General features: G+C 31.8%; 2 protein-coding genes across 2 annotated transcripts; one reads left to right on the forward strand and one right to left on the reverse strand.

Moving 5' to 3' along the window:
- Positions 1-6,481: 6,481 nt before the first annotated feature.
- LOC113404246 (uncharacterized) lies at positions 6,482-14,018 on the reverse strand. The gene is made up of 7 exons (XM_026645110.2): positions 13,851-14,018; positions 11,724-13,139; positions 10,952-11,105; positions 10,460-10,721; positions 9,141-9,264; positions 8,460-8,620; positions 6,482-6,790 (listed from the first exon to the last, which is right to left on the reverse strand). Exons 1-7 carry the CDS (start codon positions 13,909-13,911, stop codon positions 6,569-6,571), a joined length of 2,400 nt encoding a protein of 799 aa, XP_026500895.2. The 5' UTR covers positions 13,912-14,018; the 3' UTR covers positions 6,482-6,568.
- Positions 14,019-14,302: 284 nt separating this feature from the next.
- Tango1 (Transport and Golgi organization 1) lies at positions 14,303-21,609 on the forward strand. The gene is made up of 13 exons (XM_026644728.2): positions 14,303-14,506; positions 14,589-16,340; positions 16,542-16,741; positions 16,919-17,210; positions 17,337-17,533; positions 18,184-18,315; positions 18,586-18,734; positions 18,910-19,011; positions 19,323-19,534; positions 19,813-19,948; positions 20,253-20,441; positions 20,842-20,954; positions 21,398-21,609. Exons 1-13 carry the CDS (start codon positions 14,410-14,412, stop codon positions 21,445-21,447), a joined length of 3,621 nt encoding a protein of 1,206 aa, XP_026500513.2. The 5' UTR covers positions 14,303-14,409; the 3' UTR covers positions 21,448-21,609.
- The last annotated feature ends 1,122 nt before the right edge of the window (positions 21,610-22,731 follow it).

The following is a 22,731-nucleotide window of genomic DNA, read 5'->3' on the forward strand; positions in this document are numbered from 1 at the left end:
ACAAGTGACGCTTCATCTAGATATCCAGCCTTAAACCATCCAGCAAAGTGACGTTTATCTTTAAATTTACATGGCCACACCAAATCTAATTCGAAAATCGTAATCGGTTCAACATTGATGAAGATATTGATAAATCACACACAACAAATGAAAATTAAAACAACAATTTTCTACTGTTATTACCCGGAATATTAAATAAAAAATACTCTCGAAATATTATTTCATACAATTAATTAAATAAAATAAATAGGAAAATCGGCAAAGGTTAGGATTTATTTATAAAAAAATTAAGGCGAATTGATAACTTACTCAATTTTTGAATTAGGGTGAACATAGCGGTACTGACTGACTTTAATAATAGGCTTATGTTATTCCTGATACTAATATTATGTGTATTACAATTTCATCATTAATTTACTGAGCATTATATTAAATAGAAATGTTATATGGTTATCTGTTTCTTGCTAGCTGAAGTATTTTTATATGTGGTGTTTATTATACGATATAATTATATTAACCTATATCGGTGTCTTTGTAGCGCATCGGTTAGCGGTACGCCTAGCAATATTTAAGTCGTTGATTCGATCATGATTCATGACCCATTTTATTGTTGTCGTAGCCACTCCCAGCAGAAGCAGTACGGTTAATTGGAGTAGAAAATAAGATTATTAGTTCCTTACAATTTAGTACAGCATTTATATGGTATTGGAATCTTTGACTCGCAAAGGTTTGCAGTAATATAATAGTATAATATAAATATACAATTTGTATCAAAACTCAAAATATAAAACTGTAAATATAAAAAAACAACGTTTCAACACGCGCGACATTCATTATAAATTTTTAAAACTTTAGTACGAATGCAAATATACAAGTTCGACGAGTTTTACTAAAAAACAAAACTGATATAAAGTTGTAAAGCGAACAAGTATTTGTACGCGAGGGATTTGCGTATGTTACTCAACCCAAGCAAAGTAACAAAACTGTGCTCAAGGAAGGCGTCGTACATGAAAAGAATTTTAATTTTTTGTTCCTTTTGCACAAAGGAATTTATTATTAGGTCCCAAAATCGCTAGCATACGACATTACGACGAGGACAAGTCCAATTTTCCCTCACCTTACTTTCAAATAAGAATTTTGATGAACCTTTCTGCCTTCAATTTTCTTCTCACTAGGACGTGATGTTTTCCGCTTGGATTAATAGAGCTTTCCTCGGAATATCCAGAGTGGTATTTGATAATCCCATTGTAGCAGAAAGTATTAAAATATTAAGAAAACATTATTAATTTCAAAATCGTTTTATGAATTCTTTGTATCGTTGTCATTTACGGTAAATGCAGTAAATCAACGATTTTTACAGTAGGTACTACCGCTGTATACTGAATACATTTTTCTAAACACTTTTTAGAAACAATTTTCATTTTTTTACAGTAGACATAATGTAATAATAATAATATCGCCTTGACCTTCTTCGGCCACGGTAGTCAAACTTAAGGGAGACCAGCCTCCGCAGGACATATTATAGTGCACAAGTGTGTGTACAGACACAGGTGCACTCTTCCTTAAATCTCATAATCCGATGGGACCGCAAAATCCGATAAGACTGGAAAGAGTACAGGCGCAGGACCATCTTACTTTGCGTGCTTTCCGAGGCACGGAAATACGACTGTGGAACCTTTGAGAACCCCTTCATTGCAGATATCCATGGTCTGTGGTGGTCGCTTTCCATCAGGTGATCAGCCTGCTCGTTTGCCACCTGTACTATAAAAAAATAAACTGAGAATTTTCGATAGAAAAACCCAATACCTTTTTTCGGTCCGACCTGGAGTTAAACCCATGACCTCGGGATCTGTGGCTTTATAGCCAATAGACCAACGAGGCAATCAATACAGTACGTATATCTACTGTAAAAAATTGAAATCAGTATCATACTCACAAAAGTAAAACATCGATTTTATTTTGATTAAATAGAAATAAATCTTATTACATTTATCTAAATATAATATTTTTAATGAAACTTAAAACTTAAACGATAATTTTAATATAACCCAAATGTAAAGAAGAAACATTGTAAATATTAAATAAAATAAACATAAGACTAAGCTCCCTATTTATTGCAACAAGGAGCGAGGTCTGACGTAATGAATTCAAATTTTACTTAAAAGTATTATTAAGCTCCGTAAACCTAATACGGATAAGCGTTAGAAGTTTAAATTAACTTGTTAGGAGGGTCTCGTGCGGCCTTCATCCTACTCAGTTTACAAACAAGCAGACGCGTGTTCATTCACATTGCATACAAATTGCTAACCTTAAAGTTACTATGCGACGAAATACGGCAACTTTCGTGCTGTTGGCATGCTATAACTAGGCCTAGGGACATTTTAACATTTCATGTGAAAATTCTAACAAAAAAGTATTTGTTAAAATTTTATCGTCAATTAATTTGATATGAAAAAAGTTATTAAAATATTAATTATTTTTAAAGGCAACACTATTCCACATTTTATTTACGTGTCTTTGGTATACAATTATGTTTTTGTTTGTTTTTTCTCAATATCTAAGCAAAAAAATATTAAGTGACTAGCTGTGCCCGCGACTTCGTGCGCGTTGATTGAATTTAAGTTATTTGGATATTGTAGCGTGATTTTATTTTTGTTCTATATATAATTCTAAAATAAAAGTAAGTTACTCCTTATTACATCCGCTATCTGCCAGTGAAAGTCCCGTCGAAATCGATTCAGCCGTTCCAGAGATTAGCCGGAACAAACAGACAGACAAAATTGTAAAAAAAGACATTTTAGTATATGTACCGTGTATACATATATTTATATGCATTTAGTAAAAATGGGTTATTTTAATATTACAAACAGACACTCCAATTTTATTATATGTGTAGATAAATCAATGATTTCGTTTATTTTTATATCATAAACCAGACCCGCATATTATGTTTATATAATAAAGATTTGAATGTTAAGAATTCGACGATTCCAGTCACTTAAACATAAACATTCAGAGCTTTGAGTAGGTTTTAAATGAATAGGTACACAAATTAGAAGGATTATTGCATTATCCTCTTGGTTAGTAGCTGGTTTAAAACAGCTAGCGGGGACGTTATCATTTGTACATGACGTACACCATCAAACAAAATAGAGAGAGAAAAAAATCGTCTGTACTACATATAATTAAAATATTTTTTAGTTGTGCTGTGTCTGAGTTAAGAAAAAGCATTGTTAAAACTACATAAATAGCTAATATTATTATATCTTATTTTTAATGTTACGCAATCAAAATTACTTTTTAGTTTAGGTTAAGCGTTCGGTTTTTATTTTTTATAAAAGGTTATTTTCTAAAAAAAATTATAACAAATTACTATTAGTTTATATTATTCTTTAAGTTTTGTACGTATTGTTAATAAAGTTACATCATTTGTTTCCAAAATTTATTAAACATTTATTTACAGAATATTTTGCATCCTACGTGCCATTAGTGAAGTAATGGGTAACTATTTGCCTTAAGAACTATTAAAAAAATCTAATAACTTCAGTTTATTTTATGTGGATTCTAATTTCGATACTTTGTGGTTGTACTACGTGCAAGTCCGTCTGGGTAGGTACCACTCACAAATCATAAATTAGTACCAAACATATTAAAAATTTAAATGCTTAAATTTATAACTTTTTTAAAGTACTAACTGCAAAATAATTTATTGTTATTTTTTAAGCATTAATTTCTCCAGCTTTACAAAGCGACATTTTGAACATATCTGCCATTACTACCAAAAATCTGCTGCTTTCTTCTCTTGACTGTACTCCATTCCATTGTTCTCTGAGCAGAAACCTCTTCTAGTCAACTCACAATTTCATCATTAAGATAATATCAGACACATTCACTCCGAAGAACGTTCAGGAGAGTGAATATTTATTTCAATACCGAATACCAATATCTAAAATTCATCATTCATATTTTTTTTATTTTATTTTCTTGTTTAGACAAGTTACTTTGAGAGAAAGAGCAAAATAAAGGTAGAAAATTGTACGAAAATGGAACCGTATGATTCTACCTCTGCACATGTTTACACTTTACGAGAAAGTCGCAGGGTGAATTTGCACCGTGATATAAGCCAGAATCTGGAGCCGCTTTATCTCGTATATAAAAAGTAATGTTGGAACATCTGTTTGAGATTTGTACACCGTTTGACCGATCATCGCTGTAGCACATCTATAGCGTTAAACCGATCGCCATAACAATTGGTATGCACAGCCGGACAACGTATACTGAGTGTTAGTTTATTATAGAATGGTATATGTATATTAAAGCTAAAGACTTATATAAGGGAAACAAATTTATATTTAAAATAGCAAAGATATACGAACTCATTCAGTTTCCAATTAGGCTTACTTCTTCAAATAGAAACATTCGTTGAAAATTCCTCGAATGCACAGTACTAGAGATACTAACTTGTTACCTGAGATTCATGCCAGAAGGAAAATAATATGTAGATTCTACACGCGAAGTTTTATATTTCTTTCTAAAATTGCATTGAAATCAGCCTGTTTCATTACTTTTTTTAAGTAACCTCAAGTGTCTGTGGCAATCTCAGTTGTCAGGTACGAAGTTCGGCAAATTCATATCCTAATTTCTAATTTACAGGAGGAAGGCTTTTCTTGTCTGGGTGAATTAATCAAGTACCAACTAATCAATTATTCTTGCTCTTAGCATTCTATAGCTGTCTTCAGGTTCCATATGAATGATAATGACCATTTATGTAGCGGCCCAAACTCTTCTACATACCAATCATAAAATAAACAAAATACTGAATTATACCAAGAATAACTTCTATATCGAATGTTTTGTCACGTTAACGGAAGAAATTTATTCCGTTTGTTTATTCTGTATAGTATAAGAAGCAAACGTTTCAGTATTTTATGATAGCTCGTTAGATATCGACTCGAGTTATTAAAATAAAAATTTTCCAAATTTAAAAAACTGAGGGTACTTAAAACGTTTGTTCATGTTTTGGTCTGTGATCAAAATACTGTTAAAAATGAAATTCCACAAGTCAGACATTCAAGCCTGTAATGTAAGCCCCATGTGTGCGAAACGTTTTTAACGGGTTTCAAAAACAGAAGGTTATATTATGTTCGACGGGTATATTCTTTTATACTCGTATATGAATATATTCACCGACCATTCGACCGATTTGGATTATTTAAATTTTATTCCATTGATGTATTGCTTTTTATTTATTATATTTATTTATTTTTATAGATATTCGGACAGAGCAACGTATTAATTATATTGCAATGCAGCTTTAATTAATGCAAATTTGGACTACAGCTTACAGATACTTATTTACACGACGTCACAAAAACATTTAATAAAATAAGACGTTTAGCTATAAAATTCTGATCCCATTAATAACAACATGTTTATAGATATGTGTTGTTATTGAGTGATTAGATCTGTTGGTCGATCCGTTGGTCTAGTGGCTAGATATAAAGCCACAGATCCCGAGGTCCTGGGTATACATATAGCTGGGTAATTCCAGGTCGTATTATTATTACATTGTCTTCTGTTTCTAAATACAGTTCGGATCACTCAATAAAAACACATATCAATATAGACATGTGACCTATAGATGACCTGTTTTTTCGTGTCCTATCAGAAATTTTCAAAACATTTTTAATAAACGTTAAAAATATCACATACTGAACATTAGGTACTTCTAGTCATCATTTGGTGGAGAAGACTTTAGGAGCCTTATCGGAAACCCCATTGAGAACTTAGGCATTTGACCCGGGCCCTGCAGCCTTTTACATGTTTTGTTAATTATCAAATATTTCGTAGATATTTTTTATAAAATACAAATAATAAATACACCAGTACACAGAATATTTATTTATTATTTTTTTATTTTATAAACATTATAGTCCTGAAGTTGAAATTACAATTAAGAAAAATCTCCTATTGTCATTCAATGCGTAACTCTCTTATGTTTTTTTAATATTATTATTTCGTCCGGGAAAACATCTTGTATTATTTTTTAAAGCCATACGAATAACGTTCTGAAGTCGATTACACTTTTATGAAATCGGGTACAATAACAAAATATGAGTTTATTAAATATATAATTATATAAATACAATTATATGAATTAATAATTGTTTTACTACTTTATGAGGTAAAATAATCGATTTAAGTAAAATTTACCATCTAAAATAGACATTCTGTATCGACACATAAAAATTACAATATATGTTATTAATAAAATCCACGATGCTTGTTAATGTGAGCTATTTTAATACGAAATTTCTCCCGCTATTAACTTTAGCCAATATAAATTACCGACATAGGTTATAACAACCTAATATTTAAATTGCAACAAAACTACGTAATAAATACATAAAAATACTTTAATATGACGTATTATTAAAATGTATAATTGCTTTAAATTATAATCAGAAATAAAGCAATTACGTTAACAAGAAAAATTTAATGAAATTTTTAGAAAATCATATATAATATCATATAAATCAATGAATGTACAAAGAGAACTAGTTTCATACTATTCTTCAAAAAAGTAGTAACGAACATGTTTAGTGCAAGGGTCGAAGTATTCGTCGTGAGGAAGATCTAACGCAGATAGAGCTGATCCAAAATAATGTCTAGTAAAATGCAAGGCATCGTGAGGACGGAGAAGAAGCAAGGTTTGAAGGTAGTCACGAATTATCCCGGTGAGTTCGCCGTTCTCCGTCACGTAACGTCCTCCTTCAGATGTACGTGTGCTCTGAATAAAATATCGGTGATAATATTTAATATCTACCACTTGTTATGACGAGTATGGCTTTAATCATATGTGTAGAATGATATCGAAAGTAGTACGACTTTATTAATTTCTAAATTTGTATATTTGTATTTCTGAATCAATAAATAGATTATTGGAGACTTCAATATAAATTTGTGGATAACTAGACTACAATTAGTATTAAATTCAAATCTTTGTTAAATTCATATATTGATGTAAAATTTTTCTTAGAGCCGACTAGAACAAAAGATTCCACGACTTCTCAAATAAAATAATTATTCCTAAAATAAATTCAAATCACTGTGCATGACTAGTATCTTGTATTTTACTTTTAAAAATTAAACAACCATAAAAAATTAAGGTGCGTTCTTTTGAACGTAGCCGGTTTGAGACGTTTAAAAGTAACATTATGATCAATCTCCTCATATTTCACAATACACAGTAACTGCCTGTAAATTTCCCACAGCTGGGCAAAGGCCTCCTCTCCCTTCGAGGAGGTTTGGATCATATTCCACCACGCTGCTCCAAAGCGAGTTGGTGGATACACATGTGGTAGATTTTCGTTAAAACTAACACATGTAGGTTTCCCTACGATATTTTCCTTATTATTATTTCCTCCCCATATTTTTGTTTTAATAAAAAGTCCAACGTTTTATTCAACACTATTTAAATAATAGTAGTATATACTTCTAAAGCAGTTAATAGACAATTTTTTTTAAAGTACAATGATTGAGCGACTATTGGGATTCATAAAATTGCGCAACAACTGTACGAGACATAAAATAAAAGCAAAAGCTTTAGCAACTCGTTACGCATAAAAAAATAGGATTCACGTGATTAAATTAAAAATATTTATAAAATTATTAATTGTGAAACTGGTAGGGATTTGACCCTGCATAATAATAATAAGCTCCAAGTAGTAAAATGTTGCTTCAGTTTAAAAAAAACTGGTACTTTAAACTTAGTAAAGTCATACCAGTATTTAAATCTGGTAGTTCTTCGGACCACAGCAATTCTAGGCCAATCTCAATACTACGAACCCTCAACAAAATATTTGAAAAAATTATAGCTTACTTTAAGAGGTACAATCTCTTTATAGAAAATAATTATTATTTAGGAAGCAGGTATCGAGCTATTAATAATTAATAATATAAATAAGGCCTAGAACAAGTCAAAGGATGGTTTAGTTAGGGATTGTTTATGACTCAAAAGTCATTGATTCGGTTGAACATTCAGAAAACTATATCCTTATGGAAATATAAATTGTGTGTGGACCTTTTAACTTCGACCTCTTATCTTAAAAATTGAATTCAGAGGATTTATATTGAAGGAAAAAGATTATCTGGAATTAGATTGGTATCGATATCCATAAGATAATTGTGCTGCAGAAAATAACTATGAACGGAAAAAATAATGATACCCATAACATTAATATAAGAAACAAACGCAAACTAATTGCTCCTGTTACTAGACTGTGCGGCAATGAATGCAATTTTACAAGAATATCGTAGAAAGCGTTCAAAATTCTTTTTTATGCCAATTAAAAAAAAATGTAAAGGCACGCTGTACAATTGGTGAGTTAATGGCTGGCTAGCTACTTCTTTGTTATATTAAAATATGTAAATAATCACAAATTCTATTTTTACATTACCTTAAAATCGAGGTAAGCAGATAACAGCTGTAAATCGCTTCGCCATTTCTCACGCAGCGGCTCGTGGGACTCTATTTCATCTCGTTCAGGGACGACTTGCAGGAGAGGGTTAATATGGAAAATGTAGCTACTATCGGCCCACTCGTGACTCACCATATAACCTTTGGACATGCAATCATCTAATGCGTAAGCTTACACCTAAATTAAATCAAATGATTAACCATCATAACCAACGTAATAAATGAAACAAAAAAATAATAATGTTACGTTACCGTAGTATTTACATTTACAAGCATATATTTAAAACAACTACTGCAATTGCTTTAATTAATCCACAGTTGTAAATTAACTTACAAACACATTATGCAATTTATTCACACGACTAAGCACAGAATGTAAAAATATGAAAAACGAACGAAAGAAATCAGGATTTAAAAAATAACGAAAATACTTTATTTTTTCGTGTCATACATACTGTAAGAAGTCGATCATCAAAATATATAATTTATCATTTCGGTAAATAAATTACTCAATAGTGATAACTATAGGGATTTAAGATCAGAAAGGGTTAAACGGAAAATCAATCTTCCATATACTTAATAAATTGTAAAAAATAACAACCACTCAAGCTAATGTAGATGTAGATATTTTTACTGTTACTTACTAACCGTCTTAGCTTACCTCTTAGCGTAAGAATTGTCAATGTTTGATGAATAAATCCTGACGGTTCAATGATGTGACGTTCTACTTTTACGACGAATAATGGCTTGCCATTCACAATAGCTTGACTAACACCCAAGCAAACCTAACGTAAAAGAAACTTGGAAAATTTTATTGAAGCCTGGTAGGCAGACTGACAAATTGGCCACCTGGTGGTAAGTAATAACCACCCACAGACGAAAGACGACCCAAGACGAAAATATTAACCATCCCATATATAGCCAATGTGCCTCCAGTTTTTGGAGCTAAAATATTATTTCCCCTTTGTCTGTAGTAATTACGATTTAACGCCACCATAGCAAAAAAATAATCTGCAAATGCGCCAATATAAGTTATGTTAGGTTTTATTTTATTATATATATTTTTTTATTTATAATAATAATAAGTAAGTGGCGTTACTACGTAAATCCCTAATTATTAAACATTAAAAATCACAAAGGATTGACGTCAATGCACTAAGGTTCACTAACTCACTCACTCTTTACACCGAAACACAATCATTCTAAGTATTGCTGTTTAACGGTAGTATATGTAAGGAGTTGGTAGTTCCTATTCAGACGGGCTTATACAAAATCTCACTAGCAAGTGCTCGGGGAGAGTATTAAAAAATTACCAATATAATAATTCTGTGCATCTTAAAATTACCATACAATTTTATTTTAGTTAAAATTTACATATTCATTTAGTGTAAACATTGTAATATGACAGAACATAATGCCTAAGAACGAAAATATCAATCAACTGTCCAATTTAAAACATGATATTGGCTATTAAGCGCTTTGATATCGCATAACATATATATTTTTGTGATGATCGTATTATCCACATATTATTTGCTAAAATTACGTGTAATTTCGGATTCGATAAGGTCATACTTTGTCAGCACTTATCAAATATTTCGACGTTGCAATTATATAAATATCTTTAATAAAAATAATCATAAATAAAAGTTTATATATAACTCCCACAGAGTAAAAAAATCGCACTAAATTCATCCCTTGAATGTTGTAGGAGCCGAATAAAGGATTTTTGTTTGTTGGACACTGGATACGTCTCCTTAGAGCCTGCAAGGGCTAACCAGAGTTGGCGTTAGACAAAATATTCTGACTACGCTATTTTTTACCGTGCAATTTTCACAATGTAGCGAATCCAAAAAAATGTTCTAAGCGCATAAGAATGATGAAGCATGTTATTATATTTGTTAGACTGAATTTTTAATAAACCACTATTAATTATAGCAACTAAAATTAAATAATTTACATCCAAAATTCACTACTTACGTAAATGCTTTCACAAATAGTGCCGTTTATCAGAACGGTATCGGTTTTAACGTGACCGCAAAATCTGCTTATTCCAAAATATCTAAGCAGCACAACATTAGCACCTTCGAGTAAAAAATTGCGAGCCGCTTCAAAGGAGTGGTAAAGCCGTTTTACAAAATGTTTGTCTCCGCAAATACGTGTCACTTTATTATAATAGCCGCTTTCACAGATAGTCATATAACTTCTGTGCTCCTTCGTTAGATTCTTTTTTGTTATGTGCCTGAAATTAAATTACTCTTAATCAAAGTCAAAGTTAATAACTCGGTTTATGGCCGACTATAATAAGATTTTTACATTTTAAAGTATTCAAATTCTTACTACACATAACACTTACACATTACTCGTTAACTCTATTGGAACAATTCATTTAGTATTAAATTAATAAGTACGATATTTATAACAAAGTTTTTCGTATGCTATAAATTGATGAAAATTAAGTAAAAATCTTACTCTGCTCTATTTTCTTCTAAAATGTGAAGATTGCAGTCCAAAATACTAACAAGCTTGGAGCCAATTTTAGCTCCTTGTTTAGATGCATGAGATACAACTTGAACGAGAAATTTATCTTTATCCTCTCCTAGCGTTTCAACGCTAAAACTAATACCTGTATTAATACGTAACGTTGTTTTAGAACAGAACAATACAAACAAAACTAAGCCAAACAAATCTATTTTCTACAGACGCCACTGCTTCCATTTACGATTCACAAAGAATAAATATTACAAACATATTGATATTCCTTGCGGACTGATAGATGGGCTTATTGATATTATTGACAGTGAGCTTGGAACCAACCTGCATTTGAAACCGGTTGGTAAAATAAACGCCTCAGCCCAGCAGTGGGGCATTAACGGGATATGATTATTACTTTACTTTTTCCTTTTAAATACTGCCATCCATGTAATTTTGGCATGAGTTTTCCGAGATTATTAATGAATGCCCATGTGGTTTTCTACCGACATATTTTTTTCCACAAGCCGAGCAGTTGATGAATTACAAACACAAATTAAGAACACAAAATTGAAATAGAGCTTGTCTGGATTTGAAACCGTGATTTTCGATTAAGATGCTAACTATATATTCTTTAAACACTGCGCCATTTGGCTCTAGTATTTAAGAGAAAAGTTATTTGGCATACAAAAATAACATAAATACGTCAACTAAAATAGACTGTTTACTCTATGAAATAGTAAATAAATATTTTTATAATTATTTCCGTTACCTCCAACAGCACTACAACAATCAATAGAAGGCTTTTGCACTTTTTTTTTGAAAACAGGCACTGTCGTTTTATGTATTTCACAAATTTCGTCTTGTTTTATTTCATCATAAAGACCTAAAATCTTTAACTTTTCTTTGTCTTGTTCTTTATATGATATTTTATTATGCCTCCCATATGCATACCCAAAAAATGTATGCTTAGGATCAACATCATGACACCATCGATGATCATGTTTACCAGCTCTTACCTTCTTTAATTTTCTATCATCTTCTTTTTCAGGGGGACAAGTACAAACATAGCCATCAGCGATATCTTTACGATTTTCATCGCAAGTGCATTCTGGTCTTGTGTCCGGAATGGTATCACAAAGACAAGGATCAGTGCATTCACAGGTCGAAAAACAAACACAATTTTCAGGATTACCACAAGTACACAAATTTGGTTTAGGAAAACAATCACAATTATCAGGTGATTTATCATAACATGTGCATTCTGCTTTGACTTCGCATTTGCAGACTGTCTTAGATTCATTATTTTCACAAATTAGTTTTCCATCAGCTTCGCATACGCATGTTGGCAGGACATCGCAAATACACATGTTTTGGTCACATGTACACTCCTCTCCCTTTTTACATAAACATATAGACTTTGGTTTTGGTTGTTGACAAGTACATGGTTCCGTAGCTTCTTCTTGATTCTGTATTGTAGAATTTTCTGTTTGGATCAGGCTTCCCTCGCTGGTATAATTTTGATTTTTAGTTAAATTTTGAAGGGAATTAGGTTTACATTTACATACGCAAACAGGATAAGGATATTTATCCGTTTGGCATATACATGGCATATCAATTTTTGCACAAACACAAAGTGGTTGAGGCTTATGATCAGGGTCACACAAGCATACCTTGCTAGGTTTACATTTACATACCAATTGGGGATTTCCTTCTTCACATACGCAGATGTTTTGAGCTTGAATACAGGTACAGTCATCACGTTGCTTAGCTTCACATAAACATGGAACTTTTAAATGACAAGGACATTTGCCTGCTTTATCAACAGCACAGGTGCACAATGGTTGATTTAGAGCAGCAGAATTTATTATAGGAAACCCATCTACTAATATTAAACTTGCCTTGCTTTCTTTTGATGACGCTTTAGTTTTGCAATCCGGAAAAAAAAAGAAATGAAAATCTTTATCATCCTCCTCTACGTCTTCTTTATTGACTTCACATTCGTTTTCAAAATTAGTTTTTATTTCATTTGGTTCGTGATCTATTTTTTTATCAGAGTCCTTAGTCTTTAAAGAATCCGTGCAAGAAATTTCTGAATCAGAAGACTCATATTTATAACTACCCTCATGATGAGCACAACTTATTACCAATGTTTCGTCAAAACATATTTTCTTTTTTGTTTCTTCATCTGTAATTTAGAATAATATGTTATATAATCATAATATATTAATTTTGTTTATATATAAATGATTTTAAATTTAGTGTGTATATTTTAATATTAAAAAAAATATTACAATAACAGAAAAATGAGTCAAACAAAAAGCTATATATTCTATAGTGCGTTTTCTGAGTTGAAAATCTTGACTCTTGATTATGGATGGTAAAGATAAGGAGAACCGTCTGATATGAGGGATAAGTTGAAAAATGTTTTCAGCTGTAATCAGTTAATAACAATTCAAAAAACCTCCGAAAATGGCGCTAGCACAGGCAAAGGGTACGGTATGGGTTTAATAGTTGTTGATGGGCTAGATGAATTAACGACAATCAATTAAAGCTAAATTATTTACATAGTCAGATATTTTTTAAATATAATCTAAAATAACTGTCTTGTAAACTCTATTGTTATTGTAGCGCCTCTCCAATTAAACTCATTTCGACGTTTTTTTTCATACACAGAGACGTTACTTCTTTCCTCAACACTCCATAGTTTTCAAACATTTGTTACTTTATAGGCTTGAGTTCTTAAAATGTCGGAGAGTCAATGGTCGTGAATGCTTTAAATAGTAATTAATTTTCTGAGTAATCTAGACTATAATAATCTTTTCTTTCAATTTTGCACTACTGGTTACTAAAAAAAACTAAATAGCTATAATTAATGAGTATATCTAAAAATTCTCACCAATCGCAAATTTAAATTGCTTTGATAAGTCGATTAAAGAAATATGAGATAGAGTAGACATTTTAAAATTTTATCTTCTTTAATAAAATTACTTTCGTATTCATTTCCATGTTTTACATTTTTTTTATGATATATCGCAGATAGTGCGTATGTCAGATCGATTTTATTTTAATTAGATAAGTACTAAAAACGAAATGCTCTAAATAGTTTTACTTACATACTTTCCTTTTCCTACCTCTCTTACCAATTCTTCACAAATAATTGTGAATGGTTAAATGATTAATTCCTTTTTTTGTATATACTTTTAAATAAAATTGAATTGAAACATAATAGCATAAAAAATATGGTATTTTGTGTAATATAACAAATTTATTTTGTTTTGATTATTAAATTAACAAAGTGAAATATGTTGAATTGTGCTATACGGCATACGTTATGCGTACAACGGAACGTCAAAATACCGACTTGACAGATGATGTGGCCTACCGTCTTGTATTAGTGAATTTTAATAATTATGTGTAGTATTGTGTAGTAATTGAATGTTAATAATAATGCGAAAATGATTGTGTTAAAATTTATTTTTTTAGTTTTATTCTTTTCGACAAGTCACTGTAGATTACCAGATAAAGTAAAATGTGTCAACGAAAATTGTAGCAGTAAGTAATGACTATCTGTTTAGTTTACGTTAATATTTCCTAAATTTAATATTCTATATATAATAATTATAATTACTTTCAGAACCTATATCCAAAGCTACAACCTTAATTAATTATAACAGTGGAGATCCCAACTTAATATCGTTTCCTGCAAAATCTGATGCTATTATTTACATGAAATCAGCTGGTCTTCATTCTGAATTATGGTACGCCGATATAAACGGTCAATCAGGATTTGTTAACTCAAATTTTTTAAGAGAGTATAAAAAAATTGCAGACCCTGAATTTATTCTGCCCATAGAAGGAGATAAACATCAGGCAGATGTTAAACCTGATAAGGTGCAGCAAGCACATGAAATAGTTGAAGGCACTACAATATTTCCAATAGAACCACCTGTTTCTGAACAAGATGTTACCACTCCGTCTACAATTGTGTCCACTGAAAGTACACTGCCATCTTCGCAAGAACAAGTACTAAATCAAGAGTCTGTGCAAAATGTTGGCAATGAAAAAACTCCCAATCCAACAAATATTGAAACATTTTTAAATGAAAATCTTGTAGGTTTGTCTTCTACTAGTTCAGATTCAGAAGTTCCTGAGCAAAAGAGTTTGTCTCCTGTTGAAGTAGATCAAACAAACACATCTGAAACTTTTCAGAATATTGATACCAATAATAAGATAACAAATGATCAGTATGCGCTACAAGGAGAAAGCAATAATAGTTTAAATCAAAATGCACAAATAACAAGTAACGAGACAATAAATCAAGATTTCAAAATACCGAGTACAGATACTCCAACAAAGGAGACATCTCCTCAACAGCAAATATTAAGTGATAGTGAAAATGTATCAGCAGAATCTGTCAAAGTGCCTGATAAAGTAGATTACATAGATTCAGATTTATCAAAGTCTGATGTTAGTGATATTAGTCATCAAAATTTAATATTACCAGCAAATATAATCAATAATATTGAAGCCAAACAAGAGCCTCTTGATAATCCTAACATAGTAAATAATGTCGAGGACCATCCGGTCATAATTCCGAAACTTTCTGACAACACACCACAAGTGCCTGAATCAAATCCCGATATAATTATAGATAGTGAAACAAATAAAGTTAATAATGTACTTAATATGAATGGAGAAGACACCACTCCTCAAATGAATATTCAACCAGAAACTATAACACCACAACCACCCATAGAACAATTTTCAACTCAAGATACACCTATGGATAATAAAGAGCCTATTTTACCTGTTATAAAGACTACACCTGAGACAACCACCGCAACTATTCCAGCAACATTCACTAACATTAATACCCCTGCTGATGTTTCTGTGAATGATGCAAACAATCTAAACGTCCAATCACTACCTGTAGATTTATTAAAGGAAACTACAATAGAATCACAAAATACTGTTGAAACAACCACAGAGATTACTCAGCAAGAAGTATATACAACTGAAACTAATCCACAGTCGTCTCTAGAGGAGTCTGAATCTGTAACAACATCTGAAGTAGGTTCCGACTTCTACACTGCTTCTACCGAGAGTGTAATTGAGGAAATATTTAATACACCTACAACAGAAGCATCTAACACCGAAGATAATAGTGAAAATATCCTATCAAGTATTTACACAACAATTGCAGATATGTGGCCAACTTCTACAGAGTCACCTCCACCTGAGTCAATTTTTAACCCTGAATTTGTTAAAGAACCTGAAATTGATGAAACATCACATGAAAGTTTTTCATTTGTAAAATACATCTTTCACACCTATTACTCTGTCATGGGTAGTAAAGAACAATCAAAAGCTCTCTTCCCTTCAGCGGGTAAGGAAACTGATTTGAAATTGAATTTTTTATTATGTAATTATTAATTTAGACGTGTTTGTTTGACAAAATAGGCTAATTTCTCAAGTGTATGCTCTGTAACAGTATGTATTAGGCAATATTATTTCTGCTTAAAGATAAGATTATTGTTGAATGTGTATGTGACATTTTATAGTTTTGATAAATATGTTGTAATTCCAGGGGATACATGCTTTACGGATGAGTACTGTGATGGAGAAACCCTTAACAAACCAAATCGGCTGCTCACCTTCCTCTTAACTACAGCTGGCTCAGTAATTTTGTTCATCCTGGGCTACTACTACATTGAAAGTCAAAGACAAGATGGTAGGCTCATAGGTAACATAAATAACCTACAGAGAGAATTGCTGTTTTCTACTAAGGTAATTTTTATTTGATTTCAAAAAAAATATATAATAATATTGTAATATTAGTATAATAATTTTTTAAACATTAACTTAAATACAAATTTCCTTAATACTTTTCAAGTGAATTTTATTATTTTAGTTAAAACATTTATATTCAAATATTTCATCCATATTAATGATATTAAATTTCAGGAGTGTGAGATCCTTAAAGAGGAGCTCTCATCTACTAAAAATAAACTGGCCGGCATTGAAGACAGCTCCTTTGGCATGGATGACATGGTTCAATCATTGAAAGAAGAAATACAAGAGTTAAAAGAAAACAATGAAAGACTGCGAAATTCATTAGACGACAACGAAAAATTATTAAGAGTTTCAGAAAACACAGCCGGAGAGTTACAAAATACTTTAGGAGAAGTTGAAAATACTCTTAGTGAACTCTTAGCTGAAAGAGCTCACTCTGAAGAGCAAATAGCAGAGTTTAATGGTACATTTCATTAAATTATAAAATAGTAACAATTTTATTAATAAATAATTGATAATATAAATAATATAATATAAAGCTATTACTGTGTCTATAAAAATATAAACAAAATATTATTATATTTTACAGGTAAAATACAAGCATTTGAAGAAGAATTAGTATCTGTCAGTCGAGAAAGAGATAATTTCCAATTAAAATATGTATCGGCTGAAAATGCACTAGAAGAATTTAAAAAACAAAAAAAAGACCTGGATGAACTTAATAAAGACTTGAAAGATGCTCACAATAAGATTGAATTACAGAAACATGAAATTGCAGCACTTAAAGTAATTGTCTTTTGAAATATTGTTTGTTGCTTATATTCCAGTTTCAATATCTTAATATTTGTGTCCGTTTCATTTTGTCCATGAAGAAAAGAAATGTACATGCATTTAAATATTAGTATAATGTTAAAAGTAACAACCCATATTTGTCCCATTAATGGTCAATCTCCTTTCTCCTTATATTGAATTTAGCTTTTGGCTTAACCCAAAATGCTGGTCCGTACAGGTTCATACACATATGGTAGAATTTTCTTACAATCCACTTTCACTGTGGAATGTGAAATGAATAATGAAATTACATATAAGATTCTAGATTCTGAGTCCTTGAGTTCAAACCCTGATCGCATCAATATAAAAGTGTGTCAGTTTATCAGTCTAAAAATACAGTAACATCCTGGACTTTACAAAACATGTTAAGTTGTGATGGTTTGACATCCCTTCGAATTATGAAAGTGTACCATGGACAGTCTTTTGTATATAACATCTTACATCTGATTATTCTCAATTGAGAATGGCCAAAGGTTGAATTCAGTCAGGAAGACTTCATAAAGATTTAAAAACAAAAAATGTATCTAAAAATTATTAAAAGATGGATGTAATTATATAATTAACACATTTGCTGTAATTAATTTTCTTCCTCCATTTGATTCTAGGATGCATTAAAGGAACTGAAAAGTGGTTCGTTGTCTAATACTGATGTAACTTCTCTGATAGACCACACAGAAATTAAAGCTAAATTATCTAAAGCATTAGAAGAGAAGAATACATTTATGACCAAATATGAGGTAAAATTAATAATAATTAATGTTTTAAAACTTTTTTTCACGACTTTGCTATTTCAAAATGTAACTTAACTCTTCATTCTATAATTTTTCTTTCAATACTACCGACTTGAATGAAAAATTCTATACTGGAAATGGATGTTCTTTCATATACTATCTTTAATCATACAAGATACAAATATTATATTAAGTTTAAGTTATATATTTTTTTATTTCAATATCGAATTAGATCATAATTACGATATATATTTATGGATAAATATAACTGTTTAGGCAGAACACAAGGAGAGGGCTCGTATTGCTGAAGAACTAACTACTATCCAAGAGTCTTACAAGACATGTAGACAGCAAACCTCCGAGGCTATGACGAGGCTCGAAGTGCTAGGAAAATACTTCCAAGAACGAGAGAGTGAACTTATGAAGTAAGAAATCTTATTTTATATTTAATGTATTTTTTTCGTATACTAAATAAATAAACAAATATTTTTGAGTGTTTAGTCATTTAGTAGAATGTAAAGCTTAGAAAAAGACAAATTTTAAATGGTTTTTAATGGTTAGTAAAAATGTATGTTTGCATGACTAAAATTTTCTTTGTAGGGAATTAAGTACCAAAGAAGCGTTATGGTTCAGCAAACAAGGAGAATCGGCAAGCACTGTGGAAAAAATCGAGTCACTGCAACGAGAAGTGCAAAGATACAAGTAAGTGTGTACCCGAACAAGCAACAGCTGCAATAACTTCACCCGCGAAAATGATAACAATGTAGATTATATTAGATCTACCTGTATACTATACATTGTTTTAATATCACAATCAACACTTATTTATCTCAGTTTAGTTTGATGAATAGACACTCAGAATGGCTCGATTAGACGGACCTAAATATTGAAGTCCCGTCGAATTCCTACCATTTACGCATCATGAAACGGCGGTCAGATCCAAATTACGAGTTTCAGTTTTATGCCTAAAGTCGTACGTACCCAAAACAGTAAGCAATACGTATTCGTATCAGAGAGAAGTGCGACGCGCTGACGCTGGAGCTGGCGGAGCAGGAGTCGGCGCGGCGCACGGCGGTGGGCGAGGTGGAGGCGCGCGCGCACGCCGCGTGGCTCGAGGCGCGCCAGGCGCGGCGCGACGCCAACGCCGCGCGCGACGACGCCGCCGCGCTGCGCCGCAAGCTGCACGCCGCCAGCCGCGCCGACGGCGCCTTCTCGCCGCACGCGCGTCCGTACCCCCCAACTTTATATCGGAAGTGGAAACACCGACGAAGTGTCATTCCAGTTCTGTTGTAATAAAAGCATCAAAATAACTATAAAGTTTATAAAAAAATAAAAAGCATTTCTTTTTAAATTAAATATTTTAGAACCACTTGATGCTCATCTCTGTCTATGCGTTACTTTCGGGAGTATTATTGATAATATCCAATGTTACTGGAACTGTTTTGAATTTTAATTTAGAATTTTAAATATGACGAAAACGTAAAAAAAGTTATCTCTTTACAGAGGTGGCATCCCCGTTGGAAGCAGAGGTGGGTCTGCCGGCAGCCCTTCCGCCGCCGCTGGCTTTCCTACCCCCATTATTACCACCACTGCCCCGTCCGCCCCCATTGGGCCGATTGCCTTCGCCACACCCTCCAAGGTACCACAAATAAACACTTTTTATCTATAAATAGCGTAAAACAAAGCTTTCTCCAACTGATTCTAAATAACGTGCAACCAAAAAGTCGGTAATTGTGAAACAGACGCTCGAATAATAATATAACAACAAAATTTTGATTTTGTCAGTTAAAATTAAACAAATTTGTATCTATTTCGAATTAAAATTACGACTCAGAACCATTTTTATATTATTTTTATATACGAAAGTCAACTGTCATTAATAATTTGGCTAAGAAGTAAACCATTTATTGGAATATTAGATTTTGTATTAATTTCGTTCATAGATACAGCGAGCGGCGCTACTCGCCCGATAGCCGGTACTCGCCTGAGAGCCGCTATTCGCCAGAAAGCAGATATTCCCCCGGCAGACGCTACTCGCCCGAGCCTATGCGATACTCTCCCGAGAGCCGCTACTCGCCGAGACCAAGTCGCTCCCCCTACTCACCCAGACAAAGAAGACGATCTACAGATAGGTTCGTAAAAATGTGGCATATCCACGTGTTTCCTGATTATTACAATCTGCGTATTATCTTCAAGGCAAGAGTTGCATATATTCTAATCAAAACTGTTGAGCCCAGATTCTTTTGCAGGCAAAATAAAAAAATAATACTTATACTGGTGAGCCGCCGAAATATAAAGGTTCTTTCACGTTGTGAGCCGTACTTTGGACAGCACTGTTCTAGACAAAGGGTGTTCCCTCCCGGACAATATCAATAATCACCATCAATCAAATGTCATTAAGCGAAATCCTATATATAATCAATATAATATAATAATTAAAATATAAACTAGCATATATATAGCAGCCTAAAGGCAATTATTATTCATTATATTCATATAGGATATATTTAGAATTCAAAACATAATTTGTAGGTACAATGGTCGTGGATCACGATCCCGGAACGGACCGCCCGACACTGAAACAGAATACAACTCGGACAGTCCCACGCGGAGGCAACAAGCACGACGGTACTCCAGACACTCAGGTATGTCTACATCGTCCAAAATTGTTTAGACTTTTCGAATAACGTTTTATTATTTTTATAATTACGATACTGAGTCTGACTTAGCACGGGTAGAATTTAAATTAACTCTGAGATATTATTTTCAATAAAAATAATGCAATTAACCGATACTAACACCAATTATATGTAATCTTACAATTCATTAAAAAAAAAAATTAGCCTCGACAAAATATGTTAGTTATATTATAGATATTTTTTTTATTCTGTTTATGGTTGTATATTTTGTGTAATTTCCGAGGTAAAGAGTAAATCTGAGTCTCGTTTTTCGACTCCGTTTTACTGAGCTGGTTTCTTTTACCACGCAACATTTTACATTAAATTTAAATTGACTTTATTTATTTTGTTCTGTCGCATGTGACAGTAAAAAAATTATTTTATATTTTTACCCCTTTCTTTGTTTTCAGGCCCAAGTTCTGGTTCAGGATGTTCGTCCGAGTCTGAGAAAGGAATGTAAAAATGTTACGTTACCTAAACGTTAAATTTGGAGCCAAATGGTATTTTGTTGGTGGTTACGGTAGTGAGGAATGAGGAATTCAATAACTCCACTGGAAAATATTGTATAATATGGTGTAGTGTTTAATTGACAATTGAAGATTTGTTGTTTCGTTTGCAATTATTTGTAGTTTTTTTTTTCGTTGAACCCATTTCAAAAGTCACTATTCAAAAAAAAAATTATTTCTATATTTATAATCTGTGTTAATATATTTAAAGCTGGAGTATTTTTGTAACCTGATTATTCAATGTTGAGTTGTATATAGGCTATTACGTAATAGTAACCATAAACGTCAACCAAAATGGTTATCGTAAGAAACAGGCATGTGTGAAAGCAAGTAGCCTTGATTAATAAAATAATAGGCGTCTAGTCTTCCTTCATATACTTTCTACAGATTCTTCCGTTAAACTAAAATATCCCTCCGATCTTATCAAGCATCTATTAAATCTTATTTAGAAGATCATACGCCATAAAGAAGGAATCTGTTATATTTTTTTTCATTCATTTTGCTCTTACGCTAAAAGTGATAAGTATACTAAACAAATAAAAAAGTGACATGGATTTGTCTGTGCCAATGGATATTGGCATATCGGCATTGACATTAAGTGGCAAAATGAATATTCACTCGAGTTAATTTTCTTCAGTACCAAGCAAAATTGGAATTTTAAATAAAATCTCACCAACAAAAATTATTGTACAATGATCAAATATAATTTGCTATATAAGCTATTTATGCTATTCAAGTCATATTTTGCTATTTAATAATTTCGATAAGTCCATTGGAAAACATGACGTTTGAGATAAACAAGACAAATTCTTATCGTAATGTACTTAACGAGATAATGATGGAATACAATGTTCATAAGATTAATTTATTCGAGAATTATATTACGTTTTGTTATACGGCGTTTCCTGGTTTTCGAGATAAAATCATCAAAAAATATCATGATTTATTCAATAGCTTTGCAATTTTTGTAACATCATTGTTATCGTTTAGTCTAAACAAAACTATTAAAACGAACATTTTACGATTCGATACGAACGCATATGATCAAACGTATCTTATTTATAAATATAAATATATAAATTTTACATTATTTTTCAATTTCCAAAAAATATTTCTAATAACAAAATTGTGTATTTTTTTATTCTTAATATGTACCTATAATACTATTTTAGTAAGTTTCGAAATTCAATTTATTACCTTCTGAATTTATTCCTAATTACAAATATCTTAACGATTAG

This window comes from Vanessa tameamea, chromosome 10 (assembly GCF_037043105.1).
Source record: "Vanessa tameamea isolate UH-Manoa-2023 chromosome 10, ilVanTame1 primary haplotype, whole genome shotgun sequence".
NCBI lineage: Eukaryota > Metazoa > Arthropoda > Insecta > Lepidoptera > Nymphalidae > Vanessa > Vanessa tameamea.